Consider the following 13,700-nt stretch of genomic DNA (forward strand, 5'->3'; position numbering starts at 1 on the left):
CTCTCTACTTACACTAAGTGCCAATAGCGCTACCGAAAGAAGTATTCCAATCCAAAGTCTCATTTTGACAAATAAATTTAATGTGCTCTAGCGATAGAATGATCACAGTACTTATATGTAATACGACTCGAAATGACGATTGGAAAAAACTCATTAAAATTTATATTTCACACGCCTCAATTTGAATTCTCCAATAATATATTCATTATTTTATGACATGTTCTTCTGAAAATTTTTGCCACCATTCTTAATTTACATACATTTGCTCATAGCGAAACTGTTTATGACGTAGTGAACATGTTATTGTTGTAATTTTAATTTGAAAGTTCTTGAAATTGAAATTCCTACGTGTTTGATTTGTTTGTTGAAAATACGCTTTTATTTGAGTCAGAAACTGTTTCTCAGCATTGAGTAGTACAGCTCCACCACAGTAAGGAGCAAAATATCAAAATTAAAAAATTAATAATTAGGAGAAGTCGGGGCAAACTGCCAATGTAATGCCGTTTCAAAACTCCAACGCACATGACGGAACACAATACACATCCTTGGATAGTGTAACAGCCCCAGGATATAAATGATTTGTGGTTAAATAAATAAATAAATCAAATAAAAGATGACGATTTCCACAATTTTTCATACAAACTTGTTTTATTGGACCTAAGAGTCATAACTAACTTAGAATAAAGAATAAAAATAGAATTTGAATTATGATACACCAAAACGTTTTTCTTTTAGCGATGACGGCAATTGAGCAATCATTGTGATCGGATTCACTCCAACAGCTACCAATTCTGAATCGCCTAGCCAGCTGATATTGAGCAGATGCTCATTATCGAAGCGACTTGTACAAACTAAATTCGCCACATTTTCCTCGTCATCGTCACCTGACGCTCTGGCTCGTTTGGAATCACTTTTTTCGTTCGTCCGTGTCTGAAATTGTTTTAGATCGTATATGAGTTGCAATATTTACCAATTTTTTTTAAAATTTAAACGATAATACATACCACTTGTTTCTTTAAAACAAACAAATGTGTGTCATTGTGTACGGTGAAGATGTTTTCATTTTTTGGATCGGGTGCAATGTTTTTGATAGCAAATCGATCCTGACCATCTACAAACAGTGTTGTTGTGGCACACAAAAATTTCATTTCCTCCAAATGATATTCAAATATTTTGCCGTCGGCAAACGCTGCCACTAATTTTGGTGAATTTTTGTGTATGGCAATGCTGACTGGTGATACATGATACTTTGGTAAATTAATATGATGTGACCAATTCCGTTTGTTTTGACGCCACACGGTGATATTACAACAAATATCCGCACACACCAAGTAATTGCCACAATCTGATAAAATCATATGTGATATCGGTCCTTTGAGCGTTTTGTTGAAATCAATCGAACTCTCAAAGTCGATATCAATGGCATCTTCACTTATAAGCAATCGGAATACATCAACCGTTAGATTCGCTTTTGCCAAGTAAATCGTTTGTGAATCTGATGAAAATACACTCTTACGACATGCTGTGAACTGTTCTGGCAGATCTTTCATTCGATCAATGAGGCTGACTTTGTTTTTCTAAATCGTGAAATAAAAATTAAAAAAAAATAATTCACAAACATAGCTGCTTCAATGCAAATAAGTACCTCATAGGTCAAATGAAACAATCGAATAGTTTCGTTAGTTGAATACAAGAGAAACTCCCCATTTGGTGATATTGTTGTGCATACAATCAGAGCATCATCGACTGTTCGTAGCTCAACCAATTTATGTAGATTCTGAAGACAAAAAAGAGGTACAATTATTTAAAAAAAAGAAATCATGATAAAAATATTTTCATAATTACCTCTTGCAATGTTAAATATTTCCTCTTTTCTGCTTCATCATCGACAAGTTGAACGTTGGCAGTGGGTACGCCCAAACGCCAAAGTTCCAAATAGTTTGGATATTTTAGCAGTAAGACTCGTTTTTCTGCTGCCAAAACGGATGACGGTGACTCCAAAAATGGTCCATATCGGCTGATTATTTGTGTTCCCTTAATTTTCGATGAATTTGACAGTCCCAAATATCCATCAACGCCACCGGAGAAAATGCGATTTCCAACAAATTGCAATGCTTTAACATCATGCTCATGAACTGGACGCTGAATGAATTTCACCCAACTCTTTGTAACTGTTTCGCCTCGCTTCACTTCTGTCAATGCGAACAAGCGAATTTTTGGATTCACACCGGCGCACGCAAATATCGTTTCATCTTCATTGATCGCCACCGATAAAACATCTCCAACGCTGGTCGCTTGAAAATTATCAATTTGTGCACCTAATTTACCATCCCAAACGGTGACATATCCCCTTGAATCGCCGGCAATAATCACTAAATCCTTTAATACTTGTAAACTCCAAACAATTGTTTCTTTCTTTGCTTCACTACGGCCCACCGACATTTTATAAATGGCATGTCCCGTTTTCAATTCCCACAATCGTATCGCATCGGCCGATCCGGTGGCCACAAATTCACCACTCGGATCAAATTTACAGCATAAAATTTTGCCATCTTGTTTATCAAATATTTTTACAAAATTCACTTCATTCTCATAGCTAACATCGTACAAATTCAAAAAACCGCTATCGGTGCCGGCAATTAAATGGGTATTTTGTCGATTAATGTCCATACACCATGCAGCATTTCCAGTCAACAGTAATCTATGCTTCGGTTGCTGTGTCCGCAAATCATATTCAATCAATTCACCCGTTAATCCGGTGCTGAATAAACGATTTCCACACCATGATATCGCTTCGATCGATGCAATCGCCGAACCAGCTATCGTTAATTGTAAATACGGTGCATGTTGAATGTTCCAGATTTCAATCGATGCATCATCTCTGTAAATGGAACATTTTTTTTTTTTATTATAAAAAATTCGATAAGCATTACACAAGTGCTCCACAAACCTGGTCAATGCCAACCAATTCATTTCTGAGTTGTAAGCCATGCCATTGATTGCACGCGGTGGTAAGTTATAGAATCGTGCATTGTGTATTTTACACAGGCCTTGTTTTTTTGCCTCAACCGTCATTATTGACACCGTTCTTTTTCTGCTTTCACAGAACACAAAAATCGAATTCAACCGGAATCAATTACAAATCTATTGCTCGGATTAAATTATTGCACTTTGCAAATCACTTCATATAGGGAAAAAAAGCAATGTGTCCAAACGCACATGTATACAAAAGTTTTTGACAGTTAGACACCATGCGAAGACGAAACGATTGTTGCCAACTTCAGCATAAACAATGCGTGTGATTGATTTTGACATTAAATTGTCAATCGATTTTGTGTGTAATGCTGAAAGGCCTGTGTGTGTGCAAAACTCAATCAAAATATGCAAATCGAATATAAACAATAAATTACCTCAGTGCTATTTTGCATCGCAAAAACGTTCTGTTTTTTGTTTGTTTGTTAATAATACTCTATCTCTTTCTCACACACGCATACACCGTACACGCACTACTTGCCCATACATTTGTGCGTTACATTTCTGGCAATATGAATAACTAAAAGCATTGTTATCAGCAAAATTACTTAAAGCATTGTTTTTAATAATCAAAATTATACTTTACCAGAATAATTTCGGTTTCTGTGTCAAACAAAAGAAAAATTGACTATTCCACGTAATCAAAATAAAAATAATATTAAAGTCAATCATGGTATTGTTTCACATCAATTTTAACATTGTATTCTCGTTACTGGGTGTGTATTGCCGAAAAAAGCATTCTTACCTTATCATTATCAAGTTATTGATTTTAATAATTCGATTAACACCATTTGTTATTGTTTCAATTTTAGCAATTTTGGTCGGTCAATTAGTACAAAATGTGCATGGATCACGGGTTTTGGAGTTGAGCGATCGATTCATTGACATTAAACAGGATGGTCAATGGTATTTGATGTTCTATGCTCCATGGTGTGCGCATTGTAAACGTACTGAACCAATCTGGGGTCATGTTGCTCAATCTCTAGTCAATACAAACATTCGCGTTGGAAAAATTGATTGCTCACGTTTTCCAGCCGCCGCTCAGCATTTTAAAGTTCAAGCATATCCAACGATTATGTTGTAAGTACATTATGAGATTATGTCAATAGTTGGATTTCGATTGAATTATCCCTAAATACAATATTGCATTTTCCAGCATCAAAGGTGAACAAGAGTACATTTATTCGGGTGATCGGGTGCGTGAGGATATGCTAGCATTTGCATATCGAATGATGGGACCGCCCGTTCAACTTGTCACACAAATTGACAGTTTTGACATGTTGAAATCGCAAAATGATCTATTTTTTACATATGTTGGACAACGAAATAACTCTTTGTGGAATAAATTCTATCAGACTGCCGAACATTTTCAACCTCATGCATTTTTTTATGCCACACATCGGGAATTGGCCACACCGCACTTTCAAATTGATACACTGCCAACGGTGTTGGTTTATAAAGAGAGCAATCATTATCATTTTCCATGTAAGAATTCAGTTTTTTTTGGTTTCACTTTATTTATTTTTTTTCTATTTTAATGGTTTGATTCGATTTTCAGTGTCAAGTGATTTTCATTTGGTCGAAGATGAATTTTTGAATGAAACACTTTTTAATTGGGTGAACGAGGAGAGATTTACAGCATTCCCAAAAGTAACACGATCGAATATTTTTCAAATCAGTCAAACACAAAAGTATCTCGTGTTAGCTGTTGTTGAAGAAAATAAATTAAATGAAATTGCAAGCCATGAATTGGAATTTCGAGACATGATTGAGGTGATTATACGCCAAAAGTACGATAAATATCATCAAAAATTTCAATTTGGTTGGATTGGTACACCAGATATTGCGCATTCAATTGTTATGGATCAATTGGCAACACCACATTTGATCGTATTGAATACAAGCACATACGAACATTACATACCTGATGATGAACCAGAACGACTTACCGGTGATGCCATCGAATTATTTTTAAACAACATTCATCATGAAAAAGTCAGGGTAAACAAATAGTTTTCATTTTGTGGAAACAAAACATAGTTCCAAGCAAACAAATCACATTTTTATCCAAACTGTGTTTTTTTCTTCTTTTTCATTATAGAGCTATGGCGGCAACTCGATACCGGTTCGAATCTATCGAACTTACTTTGAAACTAAGCGATTTTTGGTGGATATGTGGCGTGGAAATCCGATTTTAACATCAGTTCTCTTTGGCTTGCCACTTGGATTTCTCTCACTAATCATATACTCCATCTTCTGTGCAGACATTCTTGATGCCGACGAAGAGGACGAAGACGATGTTCACGAGAAAAACGAATAAAAATTGTGTGGCGCTAGTTCTTGCTCCATAGCCAAAAAACATATATATCTCGTTAACTTCCAAAGGGTTGTATTTTTATTTTCTTGATGGAATAGCCTGAATTGGAATGACCTGCTCTCCTTGAATAATCTAGTCGATTTAACCAGTGCTTAATTTTGAATTTGTACTGACACTACATTCGTTCATGACGATCTTTTTGCGAGCGTATACCATTCCGTCCAATCGGAATGTATTAGCTTCCAGATTTTATTTCAAAATTACCGTAAATTGATAAACCGAAGGATAAAAAAGATGTGTTTTCAATTAGCAAAATAAATCAAGTTCCGAATTTCATGAACAATTCGAAAGGAAGAATTGTCAATCTAAAGTGCCAACTACATTTTGTATTGAGAACACTTTTTCATCCCATTTAATTTATTTATTTATTACAAAACATTTTTCTTTGCTCTTTGGTATTTTAGCTGAAAAAAAAACACGAAATTTCATTCCAATATGTCGTATTTGTGATTTTGATTTTGAATTTCGTTTGTCGTGTGTTTCACTACCGAAAAACAACAAATATTTATACATTTTGTAAGATGTGAATGAAATAAAATGTAAAATGTAGATAAGTAATTATTTGTTTTATTTCAAAAGTAATTTATATGAAAAATGCACGCTCAACTGAAATTATATGAACGTCTCGAGGTAATCGTTTATTACATTTTTGAAATTCGATCGTTAACAGAAAACTGGTTAAGAAAATGAGTAAATAGTGTGATAAAATGTACAGAGGCAATTTGCAGAGTGAGATCATATAAACATTGGATTTTTTATTGCGACTCTTACAATCCGTAGTCATCTTCATCATCTGAATCGATGGCAGCACGTCGACGATCAAATTTAACGCTGAAAGTTTTAAGAGGACATTGTGAATTTACATCTTCGAGTATCCTAATTAGTGTCGGTTCATCAATTATGCCGGGTATCTGGCCCGCCTTTTTCACGCGTACAATCATTTCTTCGACCATTAGTGCTCTTTCCGGTTTATGGAGTTTCAATGCGTTTACTATACGGATTACAAAACAAAAACAAAAGAAATTTTGTAAGATGTGAATGACATTTTATTTCAAAAGTAATTTAAATGAAAAATGCACGCTCAACCGAAATTACATGAAATTATTTATTACTTTTTTGTATCAATAAAAGGTTTATGAAAAAAAAATAAGTAACTCGATCGTTAACAGAAAACTGATTAAGAAAATGAGTAAATAATGTTATAAAATGCACAGAGGCAATTCGAAGAGTGAGATGTGACAAACATTGGATTTGTTAGAGCAACTCTTAGCATCCATAGTCATCTTCATCGTCTGAATCGATGGCAGCACGTCGCCGATCAAATTTAACGCTGGACGTGGTCTTAGGCATTTGTGAATTGACCTGTTCGAGCATCCCGATTAGTGTCGGTTCATCAATTCTGCCTTGTACTTGACCCGATCGAACCGAGCGTACAATAATCTGTTCGACCATTTTCGCTTTATCTGGTCTACTGATTTTCAATGTGTTTACTACGGATTACAAAACAAAAACAATAACAAAAGATATTTAAAAAAGAACTATCTGGAATTTCAAATTCCCATTTCAGACTTACATCGGGCGCGAGCATTTTGATCCATACACTGTGATAAAAATCCATTTATTGCTTCGTCCTGTTGACGAGCCTGTTCTTGCGCTGCCTTTTGTTCTTCAGCACTTTTTCCAGCCTGTCAAAATAACGCATACGATCAAAATGAGGCGTAAAAAATCAAATTTAATGAACTTACTTGTCTTGCTCCGGTTGCAGCATATTTTTCTCTTGTCCATTCTAGTCCATCCATGTCTTTGATTTATATTGATTGATTATATTTTTCTTTAAATTCTAAAAAGTCTTTAAAATTGTGGTGTATTTAAAATTGCTACTAGAAAAATAAAACACTTCTTCGATCAAACCAAATACAGTAGTGAATATGTATGTGTTAATGATTCAGAGATTAATTTTTGGTTAAGAACAAATAAGGCTTAAAATAGATTTGCATCAAAAACCTAATGACAGTTCTTAAACAGGTTTATTATTTTGCAGTATACCATTGACACTTTTTCCCCGTAGAGGTTATGAGGCTTTTTGCGACAACAACACTAATTACACATATATATCAGTTATAGACAGTTATAGTGTTACCTGATACCAAAATTCCGCATATTTTTCCCGATTTTCTTCCATTTTATCATTTTAAATGGTGAGGAAAAAACCAGAAAGACAAAATATAAAAGAGAATACAAAAAATATCTCAATTTTAAGATAATTGCATTTGAATGGGTCCGGTATTTTTCAGTTGACAATTCAACATACAAAGCAACAACAACAAAAAAAAAGATCAATCGGCACTATGTTCGTTTGATGAATGACATTGACATTTGTCTAAAAAGATTCACAACACTCTATTAGAACCGTCAATTCTCTATATCATTTGTGTATGAACTAATGTATATTTTTGCCCATAGTTCGATTGGTTTTTTATTCTCATTCATTCGTTCATTTCGGCTGTGTTAAGAGGTGTTAAAATTCGTAACATAAAACATCATCCAGCATAAATAGATAATTGAACAAAAAAAAAATCAAAATAGTCAATCGATTCGTAGGATTTAAAGTCATTGAAAGTGAGTTACCTCAACACTTACGAGAGAGAGTGTATTTGTATGTGTGGATAAACACACATTTTGAAGTATTTTCGATAATCTATGAGTGATATTTTGTGTTTATCGAAATTATTTTGCTATTAGATTTTAGAAATTTTACTGTGCATAGAAATAAAACAATAAATTACAAACCAAACAACACACAAAATATCATAAAATGTCGATGGAGCCGTCAGCTTGTGAAGGTGAGTACAAATACACGGAGTGTTCAATGACAATTTTTACATCGATACACTTCAATTTATGTTTGAAACATTATAATTGGAATGTATTTCGCTCCTAATTTTATGACTGAAACTTTTAATGACAAAAACCGAAAACTTTAACAAAATGACATCCGTTTTTTATCGATTTGTTTTTTTGTTTGTCATTTTAGATTTGAAAGCATTCGAAAGACGTCTAACAGAAGTAATATCCTGTGTTCATCCGTCAACAGTTCGATGGCGAGGTATGTTGTTGATGATCCTTTTGTAACCTATTTTCCCATTGCTAAATCATTCCTACATTTATTTAACATAGTTATGCTGGCAATAATGTCAACAATGACATCGATAGGTGCATGGTATTGGTTAACCGATCCAAAAACAGCCGTTGTTCCATTAACAGAATCATTACTAAATCATTATATATTTGTGATAGCAGCATTAATTTTGTGTAAGTATCTTATGCTTTGCAGATCTGTAACTATACGTTCAAATTGAGTACTATTCATAGACGCTGGTGGCAAAAATCAAGTTCAAGTCATTTTGTATTGGTGCAAGAGAAAATGCTACGACCATTTTTGAAAGTTCATTTTTATCTGGCATCTGAAGCATATCAATTATAGATGTTCTGAAGGTGACATATTTAAGGGTTGTCACTTCCATTTTCATCGGAAAATTTGGCAACGGAATGCATCTCTTTGTAGCTAGTTTTAGAACTTTAATTGACACTGATTTGCTCATGTTCTATGTTTTATATCATCAATGAGTGCGCTATATTTTTTTCTATACATAACTCGAATCGATTAATAATTTTATTATGGTATTTTATTTTTTACAGTATCGCTTTTTGTTATGGGCATCCATAAATTAGTAATTGCGCCACAGATATTGACATCGAGAACACGACAAGTGCTAAACGATTTCAATATGTCGTGCGACGATACGGGAAAATTGATTCTAAAGCCAAGGCCAACAACATAGTCAATTGTGTCCAATTTTTTATCATATTATACTTCGTTTTCATTTGTTCGTACCAAGTTCCTCTCTCCAAGTTCTACCACAACCACTCTATCAGCTATAAATATCCTTCCTTTTCTTCGCTATGTTCATATCAACATAACAATGTAAATTTTTTCCGCCATTTCTATGTACATTTAAAAAAAACCATAGCTTTCCATAAAATATGGCTGAGAAAATATGTAAACATATATGTTTTCAAATTGACGACGAACCGTTTGATATACGGATTTTATTTGTAAAAAACACACACACACACAGAAAACAAAAAAGAAATAAATTAGCCAATCAAAAGAGATTCGTTTCTATAAAGAAAATGAACAATTAAAAATCAATTAATTTAAATAATATAATTTTCAATCTTTTTGTTTTTCTCTGCATCAAAACTTGTTCGTCGACTACAACACACTTGCCTTGATTGTTTTATACATAAATATGATTTAAAAAAAAAGAAAAAAAAAATGTGTGAGAAAAAGAAAACAAATATGTCGAAGTTACATTACAAATCGAAAAATGTAAAATAATAATTATTAGCCAAAAATTTGAATATTTCTATTTTCTGGATTTCAGGCGAAACGGTTATTCTTAGCTTGTATCGCATTCATAATATTTTTTTTTTTTAATAGAACAAAAAACTGTTTCATTCATTTAAGTTTTATATAGTTTTTGAATGTAAAAAAAGGAATAGACGAATGTCGAACATTTTAACGCATTCTTACATTTGTATAAATATATTGAGAGAAAAACCAACTGAAATAAATCACTTCCAGTTTAGAGCTACGATATCATTCATTTTACAAACCATTTATTATCGCGCGCGCACAAGCCAAACGAACACAAACGATACATTTCATCGCAAACTGCGCGATCCATTTGTTTTGAATGAAATTTGTGTATTTTTTAATATAAGAATTGAAATTGACATTTTTCCAAATCAAATAACAATTCGTTTTATTTTCGACACGATTCTCGAATTCAAACGAATAAAAGTGAAACGAATGACAAAAGGGAGAATGAGACACGTAAGTGGTAATTTATTGTACAGTACTTTGTTGGTACGTTATTTTGATGAATTGTTGAAGTAATGGTATATTCTAAAGAGACTTTCAAATCTAAAACAAATACTTCCATTTTAGTACAGAAACACACATACACACACAACGCGCGCAAATTAAAGCAATGCAAATTTTTTGCAATATTTATACTCATTGTGAGCATGAGGTGAATTATAAATTCGATTAAATATGTAAACTGAAATCCATAAATTTTATCAACACACATACACAAAATAATGTTTGTTTTCGTTTGTGCATTGATTAAGAGATTTTCCGAGTAAAAATTTTTTTTAGTTTAATTTAACATTGCAATTATTGTCAGCACATTAGAAGTTTATAAATTATTTCATTGGATTTTCCTAATAAAAATGAAAAAAAAAACAAGAAGTTACCGACCTTTGGCCCACTTTGTTATTCGCTCAAATATAAATATACACACATGGAATTTAAGTCTAATCGAATGTTAACAAATTTGTTCATAAACAATAGTATACATCTAGTAAGGCAGTAGTAATGTTTTATAGAAAAAATGGCTCATGAATAAAATCGATTCACTTCTTCGATGATTTGTTGTGAATTTTCCTCATTTACTTCAACAAAACGTTTTTGACCGCGGCTGAAATAATAAATGTCACCGGTGTAAATATCAAACCAAAGTGCATGAATGTGTAAATCATGGGTTTCGAGCCGTCGCTTCAAAAATCCATACGATGCAACATTTGACACTGAAATTTTCGAACAAATTTTAATTAGTTAAACCTCTTTGATTCACCATCATTCAATAACTCACATTGTTCCAAGGTATTGATCTGTGATAATTTATCTTCAATGCCGAATTTATTCTCTGTATCAATGTAAGCGATGAATTTCCGCAGCGGCGTTTCCGACGAAAAAATCAGTGGATCTTTCATGCCAGCTTCTTGCCACTTTAAAAATCGATCTAAACTCGAATCAGTGGCATGTGCACATAGCCAAGCCTTCAATGGTGATATCCTTCGTTGATCGGCCGATGCTTTCTCTTTATCACGTAATGAATACAACAAATTCATCGCTTTACAATCACTATGACCACAAATAATTATATGCCGAATATTATTTACAACGCAACCCAATTCTAGTGCGGCCGGTTCACAGCTAAAATATTCATCTTGAAAATGTTGCGCGTGCGGAACTAAATTCCCAGCATTTCTCACTAGAAAAAATAGAAAAGATGACCAATTTGAAAAAGAAAGTTGATGGACTTGAATTAAAAAGATTTCTTTGATTCTTACCAACAAACATATCGCCGACATGTGTCTCAGTAAATCTGGTCGGAATCATTCTACTGTCCATGCACGTGAAAAACACTGCTTTTGGCTGTAAACAAACGAAATAGGTTTTCATATAAAAAAAAAACATCGTTGACATTGAACTGATTTCCAGCACACTTAAAAAACAACAACAACTTACATGTGGATCATTTTTCACTTTGATGAATTCCTGGACCATTTGTTCTCGGGTCGTGTGTCTGTATCGCATAATTCCCCGAATGATTCGGTCCATTTTTTGTCGTTTTTTCGTTGTGAAAACAACAATTCACAAGTAAAAGTATGCAGCAGGTGTAAAAAAATGTGTCACGGTAAAAGTTTGGTGGTAAATTGAATGCAATACACGAATCGATTTATGAAAATAATTATGCTATGACTTTTTGTATGCTTTCACAGTAGCGATTTAATCACTGGAATCATGTATATTCGTTGTGTTGTTGTGTACGTTTTATATAATTTACTTGACTTTGATAATCAATTAAACGGGCGTGAGAATTATGAGTCGTTGTTGAGTGAGTATAATTTACGCTTAAATGCGTTTCAATCCGCATATGTTGTTATCAACCTTCTTTCTTCTTCTTGTTTCGACCGTAAACGACACTGTTTTGCAATACTTACATCAATGAAATCAAATCAGCTGATTAAAATATTACAATTTCGCATATTCGAATTCATGTGGGTACGATGTAAATAATTTTGAACAAATTTTATTTCAACAATACGACCATAGTTGTCGCTTTCAATGAATTTTTCATGAAATATAGATATTGTGACATATTCATTTCACTTGAAGTCGTTGTCTCGTGTAAACAAATGAACTTTGATATAAGAAAACATGACGATGACGACATACACTTGAATTGATTGTATTACAATGTTCACAGACAAAATCTATAAATTTAGGCTGACGACATTTTTGCTGTCGCGATCGAATGTCGAAAATTATGTGCAAATAAAAATTATTTTAATTCTCAATAATATGCGGTACACGCGGTCACAGATAAACAGTTTGGCATCGACAAGCGACATTCAAATGTATACCATACATACACATCGTGTATTAAACAGTCTGTACGATTCTGAATACACGTAAAAAGAATATGTTTTCAGAATATCTCTTTATATTTTGTCTCTGTCTTTTACTCTCACTTGCCTTGCCATTAATCGCGTGCCCTAATCTACACAATATTTGTGAACTATAATAGAGAATTCGGTTGAATTATTTGTGCTCTATGCTTTGGCCGTTGAAATGTGTGACAAAGGAATGCAGTGATACACCATATGTTGTTGAAATTGAAATAGAAAATTGGTTGCCCATTTTAAAAAAATAAGCTAATCGGAGCAAAATTAGTCGCACTTTGACATGCTCAACTGCAACGCAATTTTATTCAGTTTGAATGTTTTGTCTCAATAGCAATTGATTTGTTTGTTGATAGTTTGATGTCATTTAATATGTAAAAAGTTGAAATTTCATCATTGGAAACATACGGGCCGAAAGTGTATTTGAATTGACAACTGATAAACGTTGACAATATGATAAATGTGACAGTCATATGGCAATACCAGCGACAACTTGTGGCACCATATGATAATATCATAATGATATATTTGAATTTTTGAAATTGTGAATTGTTAGTCATGGATGGGAGTAAATCGTTTGAAAATAAAAAGATTTATCAAAAATTGATGATTGGGGTGCTGTTGGAAAGGTTTTGACCCGGATAAAGAAACAAAGACACACATCTAATACGTATGATAAATATTATGTTTGCTATACAGCCACGAGCGAAGCCAGCGTGAAGTTGATAGTAACTAATCGTAACTAAATAGTAAAATAATCTTGCATTGAATTAACAGTCTTAAAGGAGTGATGACTAAACCAAAGCAACGACATTTTTGCAATAATGGATTGGAACAGGAACAAAAAAAATCGGCGAAATTGATATGAAAAAGAACTAAGTTGTAAACAACAAACATTTTTTTGCGCACACTGTTTACGCACGGAATGGCACAATTTCTTTTGAAAGTTAAATGGCGTAAATGTGATAAA

General features: G+C 33.2%; 5 protein-coding genes across 7 annotated transcripts; 2 read left to right on the top strand and 3 right to left on the bottom strand.

Annotated features, from left to right (window-relative positions):
- Positions 1 to 620: 620 nt before the first annotated feature.
- LOC116345090 (U3 small nucleolar RNA-associated protein 4 homolog) lies at positions 621 to 3,254 on the bottom strand. Its single transcript, XM_031774146.1, has 5 exons — positions 2,951 to 3,254; positions 1,846 to 2,881; positions 1,646 to 1,777; positions 1,005 to 1,577; positions 621 to 930 (listed from the first exon to the last, which is right to left on the bottom strand). Exons 1-5 carry the CDS (start codon positions 3,073 to 3,075, stop codon positions 706 to 708), a joined length of 2,091 nt encoding a protein of 696 aa, XP_031630006.1. The 5' UTR covers positions 3,076 to 3,254; the 3' UTR covers positions 621 to 705.
- A 69-nt stretch (positions 3,255 to 3,323) lies between these two features.
- LOC116345098 (protein disulfide-isomerase TMX3) lies at positions 3,324 to 5,417 on the top strand. Its single transcript, XM_031774158.1, has 5 exons — positions 3,324 to 3,749; positions 3,846 to 4,113; positions 4,190 to 4,518; positions 4,592 to 5,034; positions 5,135 to 5,417. Exons 1-5 carry the CDS (start codon positions 3,704 to 3,706, stop codon positions 5,351 to 5,353), a joined length of 1,305 nt encoding a protein of 434 aa, XP_031630018.1. The 5' UTR covers positions 3,324 to 3,703; the 3' UTR covers positions 5,354 to 5,417.
- Positions 5,418 to 5,957: 540 nt separating this feature from the next.
- Positions 5,958 to 7,435, bottom strand: LOC116344734 (uncharacterized protein D2005.3). Of its 3 annotated transcripts, XM_031773440.1 has the most exons (4): positions 7,156 to 7,431; positions 6,984 to 7,095; positions 6,655 to 6,900; positions 6,296 to 6,401 (listed from the first exon to the last, which is right to left on the bottom strand). In XM_031773440.1, the coding sequence occupies exons 1-3, from the start codon at positions 7,207 to 7,209 to the stop codon at positions 6,677 to 6,679; spliced, it is 390 nt and encodes a 129-aa protein (XP_031629300.1). In that variant the 5' UTR covers positions 7,210 to 7,431; the 3' UTR covers positions 6,296 to 6,401; positions 6,655 to 6,676. The 3 variants fall into 3 exon arrangements, with proteins under 3 accessions (XP_031629312.1, XP_031629300.1, XP_031629290.1); XM_031773452.1 differs by lacking the exon at positions 6,655 to 6,900 and having other exon boundaries at positions 5,958 to 6,401; positions 7,156 to 7,435; XM_031773430.1 differs by lacking the exon at positions 6,296 to 6,401 and having other exon boundaries at positions 6,497 to 6,900.
- Positions 7,436 to 7,829: 394 nt separating this feature from the next.
- LOC116344943 (nuclear envelope phosphatase-regulatory subunit 1 homolog) lies at positions 7,830 to 10,724 on the top strand. Its single transcript, XM_031773804.1, has 5 exons — positions 7,830 to 8,029; positions 8,153 to 8,253; positions 8,445 to 8,516; positions 8,588 to 8,722; positions 9,110 to 10,724. Exons 2-5 carry the CDS (start codon positions 8,226 to 8,228, stop codon positions 9,250 to 9,252), a joined length of 378 nt encoding a protein of 125 aa, XP_031629664.1. The 5' UTR covers positions 7,830 to 8,029; positions 8,153 to 8,225; the 3' UTR covers positions 9,253 to 10,724.
- Positions 10,725 to 10,731: 7 nt separating this feature from the next.
- LOC116344922 (beta carbonic anhydrase 1) lies at positions 10,732 to 12,738 on the bottom strand. Its single transcript, XM_031773787.1, has 4 exons — positions 11,793 to 12,738; positions 11,615 to 11,699; positions 11,134 to 11,535; positions 10,732 to 11,068 (listed from the first exon to the last, which is right to left on the bottom strand). The coding sequence occupies exons 1-4, from the start codon at positions 11,883 to 11,885 to the stop codon at positions 10,878 to 10,880; spliced, it is 771 nt and encodes a 256-aa protein (XP_031629647.1). The 5' UTR covers positions 11,886 to 12,738; the 3' UTR covers positions 10,732 to 10,877.
- Positions 12,739 to 13,700: the final 962 nt, after the last annotated feature.

The sequence above is a fragment of the Contarinia nasturtii genome, unplaced genomic scaffold, assembly GCF_009176525.2.
Source record: "Contarinia nasturtii isolate CC-2019 unplaced genomic scaffold, AAFC_CNas_1.1 Cnas_scaffold_129, whole genome shotgun sequence".
NCBI classification, from domain to species: Eukaryota; Metazoa; Arthropoda; class Insecta; order Diptera; family Cecidomyiidae; genus Contarinia; species Contarinia nasturtii.

What these genes read in the sequence shown, in the direction of transcription:
- LOC116345090 (XM_031774146.1), bottom strand. Translation starts at nt 3,075, where the DNA reads ATGACGGTTGAGGCAAAAAAACAAGGCCTGTGTAAAATACACAATGCA. An exon ending in AATATTTAACATTGCAAGAG is followed by an intron (nt 1,778 to 1,845) that starts GTAATTATGAAA and finishes TTTTGTCTTCAG; the next exon opens with AATCTACATAAATTGGTTGA. An exon ending in TTGTTTTAAAGAAACAAGTG is followed by an intron (nt 931 to 1,004) that starts GTATGTATTATC and finishes AAACAATTTCAG; the next exon opens with ACACGGACGAACGAAAAAAG.
- LOC116344943 (XM_031773804.1), top strand. Translation starts at nt 8,226, where the DNA reads ATGTCGATGGAGCCGTCAGCTTGTGAAG. An exon ending in GTCAACAGTTCGATGGCGAG is followed by an intron (nt 8,517 to 8,587) that starts GTATGTTGTTGA and finishes TATTTAACATAG; the next exon opens with TTATGCTGGCAATAATGTCA. An exon ending in GATAGCAGCATTAATTTTGT is followed by an intron (nt 8,723 to 9,109) that starts GTAAGTATCTTA and finishes TATTTTTTACAG; the next exon opens with TATCGCTTTTTGTTATGGGC.
- LOC116345098 (XM_031774158.1), top strand. Translation starts at nt 3,704, where the DNA reads ATGGTATTGTTTCACATCAATTTTAACATTGTATTCTCGTTACTGG. An exon ending in GCATATCCAACGATTATGTT is followed by an intron (nt 4,114 to 4,189) that starts GTAAGTACATTA and finishes TGCATTTTCCAG; the next exon opens with CATCAAAGGTGAACAAGAGT. An exon ending in TTCATCATGAAAAAGTCAGG is followed by an intron (nt 5,035 to 5,134) that starts GTAAACAAATAG and finishes TTTTCATTATAG; the next exon opens with AGCTATGGCGGCAACTCGAT.
- LOC116344734 (XM_031773452.1), bottom strand. Translation starts at nt 7,209, where the DNA reads ATGGATGGACTAGAATGGACAAGAGAAAAATATGCTGCAACCGGAGCA. An exon ending in CTGCAACCGGAGCAAGACAA is followed by an intron (nt 7,096 to 7,155) that starts GTAAGTTCATTA and finishes TTATTTTGACAG; the next exon opens with GCTGGAAAAAGTGCTGAAGA. An exon ending in TCAAAATGCTCGCGCCCGAT is followed by an intron (nt 6,402 to 6,983) that starts GTAAGTCTGAAA and finishes TAATCCGTATAG; the next exon opens with TAAACGCATTGAAACTCCAT.
- LOC116344922 (XM_031773787.1), bottom strand. Translation starts at nt 11,885, where the DNA reads ATGGACCGAATCATTCGGGGAATTATGCGATACAGACACACGACCCGA. An exon ending in AAGTGAAAAATGATCCACAT is followed by an intron (nt 11,700 to 11,792) that starts GTAAGTTGTTGT and finishes GTTTGTTTACAG; the next exon opens with CCAAAAGCAGTGTTTTTCAC. An exon ending in GATCAATACCTTGGAACAAT is followed by an intron (nt 11,069 to 11,133) that starts GTGAGTTATTGA and finishes CGAAAATTTCAG; the next exon opens with TGTCAAATGTTGCATCGTAT.